Source organism: Phacochoerus africanus, chromosome 11 (assembly GCF_016906955.1).
Source record: "Phacochoerus africanus isolate WHEZ1 chromosome 11, ROS_Pafr_v1, whole genome shotgun sequence".
Lineage (NCBI taxonomy): Eukaryota > Metazoa > Chordata > Mammalia > Artiodactyla > Suidae > Phacochoerus > Phacochoerus africanus.
This window is the reverse complement of record NC_062554.1, coordinates 1,426,375-1,432,843: the sequence shown is the minus strand read 5'-3', so window position 1 is coordinate 1,432,843 and position 6,469 is coordinate 1,426,375. Positions and strand designations below refer to the sequence as shown.

General features: G+C 42.9%; 1 protein-coding gene across 1 annotated transcript; it reads right to left on the bottom strand.

The window, feature by feature from the left end:
• Positions 1-897: 897 nt before the first annotated feature.
• LOC125111915 (olfactory receptor 10A3) lies at positions 898-1,854 on the bottom strand. Its single transcript, XM_047754071.1, has one exon. The coding sequence runs from the start codon at positions 1,852-1,854 to the stop codon at positions 910-912; it is 945 nt and encodes a 314-aa protein (XP_047610027.1). The 3' UTR covers positions 898-909.
• Between the last annotated feature and the right edge of the window lie 4,615 nt (positions 1,855-6,469).

Sequence of the window (6,469 nt, the reverse complement as noted above, 5' to 3'; positions counted from 1 at the left end):
AGATTTAATTCATGCTGGAAAAGACCACACTGTTAGCGATGTGACTCAAGGACCACTGAAAATAAGGGCAATTAATCACACTACTTTTGCACAATAAAAGCTCACCCACTGTTTATGAACAAAGTGTCTGGTGGCAATTTGGGACTACAAAATGGACGTTAAAAAAGTCTCCAAAAACAGAGGTCTATAAGTGAAAAAGTACCAACACTGTCAAGTGATATTTCAGAGGAGTTCCCATGTCGTTCTCTGGCCACCAAAATTACATGCATATCTCGAAAAATACCAAGAGAAATTTGGTTTGTAATTATAATCTGTGTCAGCCCATGAATTAGAGCTGGTTCAATCTCCCCAAAATAGCTGCCCTTTAATTGCTCACTCATGGAACAGATTTCACTCCAAAAATAAAAATCTTATCTGTCTGTTGGTCCCTTGAAGCTCTACCCTGTTACTGCAGCAGAGTGGGCCTTGAAGTCCATCTGACAGAACTGCAATCGTTTGGAAAAGTTATTCAGCAAAAGGTAGTAAAATCCATGAGCACAGATCTCTTCGTCCCGCCAGGCCCACTTTGAGGAACCTACCACACAGAAATAAAACATTACTACACATGAACCTATGCAACTGCGTGCTCATTGAAGCTTCCTTTTAATTACAATAATCCAGCAATGATTTGGATATTCACGACATAGCAAATGACAAATTAACTGTTATATCAAGTGTCATCAAAACGTATTTATCTGAAAAACAAAGGCAACAGTACATTATCAAAAGAGAGAGATCCCTGATATCTTTGCAAACTTGAACTCAACAGGTTAAACATATTTATATCAAGAAATGTAAACTCTTTTCACCTGTTTCTCTCTAAATATGAAGAAAGTTCAGTCTGATCATGACCAAATGTTCCCAACACTGTCAGAAGGTGTGTAAGTCCACTTTTCTTCGCCACAACCCCATCAAAGCTCTCTTCAGCTCACTGCTCCTCAAGCTGTAGATCAGGGGGTTCAGCAGAGGCGTGAGAAGTGAGTAAGCCAAGGACATGAGCTTCTTGGTGTCTGGGGAGTAGCCAGATTTGGGCTGTAAGTAAGTCATACTGGCTGTACCATAGAAGAGGGTAACAGACGTGAGATGGGAGCCACAGGTGGAAAAGGCCTTCTGCCTCCCTGTGGTGGGTGGCATCTTCAGGACGGCAAGGAGGATTCGAAGGTAAGACAGGAGTATCAACAAAAATGGAACCATAACAATCAAAACAGTGCCGGTGAACGCATAGACTTCAAACAAAAATGTGTCTGCACACGCAAGCTCCAGCATAGCTGGGGTTTCACAAGAAAGGTGATTAATTTCATTGGGGCCACAAAAGGGAAAATTAAAAACCCACGAGGTTGGCACAGTAGCCACCATGATCCCTGAGACCCATGAAAACACCACTAACTTCATGAAAACCCTTTGGTTCATGAGCACTGGGTAGCTCAGAGGATGGCAGATTGCAGCAAATCGATCGTAAGCCATTGCCCCCAGGAGAAAACATTCAGTGCCACCAAAAAGAAGAATGAAATACATCTGTGCAAAACAGCCAGCGAAGGTAATCACCGTTTTCTCAGTGGAGAGGACCACCAGCATTTCAGGCGTAACGACGGCACTGAAACTCACATCCACCACAGACAAGTTCAGGAGAAACAGGTACATGGGGACGTGGAGGCTCCGTTCCAGGGAGATGATGACGATAATGACGGCATTGCCCATCAGAGTCACCAGGTAAACCACCAAGAACACCCCAAAGAGCTGCCCTTGGAGTTCGGGAAAGTTAGAAAAGCCCAAGAGGATGAAGTCAACCACAGAGCTCTGATTGTGTCTTTTCATTTCAGTAGGGAGGTATATATTATTTTACGGTACAGAAGGTAAATTACGAAGCCACAACCCAATATCAGAGTTCAAATACGCAGCCACTCTGGATAATCCTGGCAAAAGCTGTAAAAAGGAATCTATCCTAACAGATGTTAGTTTGGAAATTTTGGAAACGACCAATTACAAGACGTCATGAATCTTCAAATACAAAAGGAGAAGGAATAATTTTGGCTTAGAAATCTTATCTGAATCGCACAAAATAATTATCGAAATTCTCGTTCTTATAATGCAATTTGTATACTATGAACATTGAAATTTTTAACATAGCCTACAAACAAAAATAAATGTTTCACATGTCCCATTCCTACTATATTGTTATAAGTATCATTTAATTTTCCCAATGTTATACAAATATGTAATCTAATGCCACAGAAAATAAAGTGACAAATGGAAAAATATACCCACAAACATTTTTATAACAACCAAAGAGGTTTAAGTTACCACCCGGTTGATACGTGATTGTTGTACATATTCATTAGGTTCACAATGACTGTCTGTGACTTGGTTAAAGGTGACAGCACTCAGCTGAGACACACAAAGGAGGGAGTAGCTTAGAGTGACTTACACTAGGTGATCTGCAAACTGGGTGAATTGCCTAAACTGGTCATACCCATTATATTGACTCTGACTTCTCCATGGCCCGCTCTTGTAACTAAAAAGACCTATGTTTGATCATTGTGAAACTGCGTTTTAAAAGATTCTTTCTCTGTCCATCCCTCCCTCCACGATTGCCATCGGACTCTGTCTCTGTCTCTCTTCCCTCCAGCCTCACTCCACAGCTCTCCTTCTCATCAGAAAGGTCATTCAATCATTACTTATTCAACAAACACTGAGCACCCACCACACCCTACGCTCCGCTCCGTAACCTCTGGCATTGATTGTACAGCTCAACAGAAGTGACAACACTGCACAGAACCGCATACCACCTGCACTCTAACTCCTGCCCCTTACGCCTTGCTCCGCTTGCCTCTATTATCAACAACTAAGACTACATATATTCTAACTCCCTACCTAATACAAAAACTCCAGGAATATGAAGGTTTTGTTTTGTTCTTTGCTATATTCACCATGCCTACAACAGCCCCTGGCCCATGATACAGGCTAAACCAATATTTGATGAAAACAGAAATGAAATGGGAAAATCCAGATAGTATTTTAAAGGAATAGTGTCCCATCAGGCGGCCACAAGTCTTTTCTCCAAGTCCATGATTTTCTTTTCTGAGGAGATGTTCATTTGTGCTGGATATTAGATTCCAGTTATAAGTGATATCATATGGTATTTGAGTGGGAGGGATCGGGAGCTTGGGCTTATCAGACACAACTTAGAATAGATTTACAAGGAGATCCTGCTGAGTAGCATTGAGAACTTTGTCTAGATACTCATGTTGCAACAGAACAAAGGGTAGGGGAAAAAATGTAATTGTAATGTATATATGTAAGGATAACTTGGTCCCCTTGCAGAACAGTGGGAAAATTTAAAAAATTAAAAATAAATAAATTAATTAATTAGTTTACGTAAATAAAGGAATAGTGTCAACAAGAAAAGTAGCACCAGCACACAACGTTACTGAGAAGCTAGGGTACTAACAAGCGCGTTAGACGTTTCAAGGAGAAAAAGACTCCTTCTCAGTGGGGAAGGAGGGCGAACAACCATCATCATAGACGTCACGTGTGGAAAATACTTTAGGCAAAAGGACAAAGACTCGAGAGAGACTGCCTTGCTCAAGTCAGAAGGTATTTGGTGACAACTTACTCTAGAACCAAGACCTACTGGCCGTTGGGTGGCAGCTTGGAAACCAGTGGAAGTTCCGTGTCGGATGGGGAACCCAGAAAGGACACCAACCAAACGCACGAAATCTTCTCTTGCCTGCACATCAGCAGCACGTTATCCGACAGTGGAAAGCAAGGTGACTTATTTCTGAGCTTGACTTAATCACCATAGATCAATGTCTGCATCATCTATAATAATTATACCTTAGATTAAAAGCTCTTCGAAACTTAGTAAAATAATCAATGCAGAATTAAACATTTAAATTTCTCATCAAGAAAACTAATGTGTATTCTATTCCAAATATTTTAAAGTGGATAGAGTTTTAAATTTAAAAATGTAGAGTATTATCTATACAAACAGAAAACATTTAAAGGACTGTTTGCATGCCTACTATTACATACATAGTAGATAAAAATCAGAGGGTTACTGTAGAGCACGGGGAACTACATTCGATATCCTGTGACAAACTATAACGGAAAGAATATAAAAAGAATGTAAATATGCATATAACCCAATCACTTTGCTCTATGACAGAACTTAACACAACACTGGAAATCACCTAGACTTCAGTTTTTAAGAGGTACCATAAAGGGCTGTTTAAAAGCGTATCATGGGAGTTCCCGTCATGGCGCAGTGGTTAACGAATCCGACTAGGAACCATGAGGTTGCGGGTTCGGTCCCTGCCCTTGCTCAGTGGGTTAACGATCCGGCGTTGCCGTGAGCTGTGGTGTAGGTTGCAGACGCGGGGCTCGGATCCCACGTTGCTGTGGCTCTGGCGTAGGCCGGTGGCTGCAGCTCCGATTCAACCCCTAGCCTGGGAACCTCCATATGCCGCGGGAGCGGCCCAAGAAATAGCAAAAAAAAAAAAAAAGCATATCATGGAATAGCACATCCGTGAAGAAAGGAGCAACTAACCACACATGCCCCACATTTTTCTCTATAACATAGAAAACACTAATGCTGTCTTGATAACCCTCTAACATGGACTATTTGGGCAGATCACGCCCACTTCTAGGTTTCAGTTTTCCAACTGAAAAAGGAAGGAGGTGGATGTATTTACCAAGTCCCCTTTCAGTTGCAAAGTTCGAAGATGTGCTTATTAGAGTATGGGAAGTACACAACCTCTCACTATCGCCTGAAACTTTCTCTGAAATGAGAAGGAAACTGACAAGCATCAACACCAAAGAGTCCACTCATTCCAACGTTTGATCTGCGTCTAGTGATTCCCGAGAGGGAGGCATCCCTTCAACGGCATCTCCAACGATCAGCGGAAGATCAACCATCAATGGAAACCCACTCACGGGCACACGGCAGGGCCTGCACTTTCTCACCTGTGGACTCTGACCGCTTACAGTTCATGCTGTGGCATCAGAATAACACCTCTAGTCAACAGCCACCTTCTCATACACACAACTCAGTGACCCAGTGCTCTGAGGCCAGACCAATATATGACACTGAGTCACATGCCCTGGAGAGCCCGACCCTGGAGAACCTGAAATCACTTCAGACATGCTTTCACATAGTTTGGCACAATAACAAAAGAGGCTTTAACGTGGGCCCCCAGGGGACTGGAGCCCCACTCCCTCATCTTCCTACAGGGAATAAACACCTCTTCTCACAAGAGACTCGGTTTCACTGTGACATCTCCCAAAAGCAGGTGGAAACAGTGGCTGAATAAAAGTTGTAAATGTGGAAAAAAGAGAGCAGTGGGGTGAGGGCGTGAACAAAGGCAGGTGGACCCAGGGGAGAGCAAGGATTGGGTGGGATGAGGATTTGTGCAATCATGGGCAATAAGCTAAGACAAGAAGATGGAAGCCTCTTTGGAAAAAAGCACCCTCCCCCACCGCCAAGCCCATGCAAGAACTTTGCATCATCTGCAGAAGAAATACGGAGCTACTAAAATATTTCTACCAAAAAAATATCATCCCAAACAACTTCATCGACAGAACTTTTCAAACCAGGAGTCAAAATCGGGACTAGTTTGCATGAGGCGAGAGAAGCGTTTGACTTCTCGGATTCTATTATTTTCTCTGTAAAATCAACATAACATTATATTCATCTCCTCAGGTACATGGGAAAATCAGGGCACTCAGGGATCCGTCTAAACTGGCTTGAACAATTAAGGAGGCCACTGGCTCAGTCCCAACAGAGTGAGGAGATGAAGGAAGCTGCAGGCTTGGCTTTGGCCAGAACGAGGAGGTGTGGCCAGAATGCAGGTTTTATTTGTCTCCTTCTCACTGCTGCTTTCCTGAGCGCGTGGTTCCATTCCTAGGAAGCTCACCTCTCCTGGCAGCAATATGGCCCCAACAACACTCAGGGGTTCATTCTACCTGATCAGTGTCCGGTGGGAAATGTACCGCTTATGATGAGAGGAGGGGATTTGCATCGCAGAATCCAATCCAAGGATCCCTCCCATGTCATTCGCCATGAGGAGCCAACACCCCGTGCCTGCAGGGGTCACGTGCGCCAGGTCTGGGAAGGGCTGCCTAATATGTGCTTTGTATGACTCATGCCTCAGCGACCGCATCACAGGGCCCTGTGGCGTATTTAGACGTTCTATTCCTTGATGTCAGCGATGGCAACAAGTGTCATGCGCAGTTTTGAGATTTCGGCAAGACTTAGAGTTATAATTTGTGCACATTCCTATGTTTATATTAGACTTCAGATACATACATTTCACATATGTGCAAGGGAATAAAAAGGAAGATTCATATTAAGCTGTAATTCACAGGCAATAATAGTAAATGTCTTTTTAAAATAAAAATGGAGATTTAACACATCTGTCTCAATTACTACCAA

What these genes read in the sequence shown, in the direction of transcription:
- LOC125111915 (XM_047754071.1), bottom strand. Translation starts at nt 1,854, where the DNA reads ATGAAAAGACACAATCAGAGCTCTGTGGTTGACTTCATCCTCTTGGGC.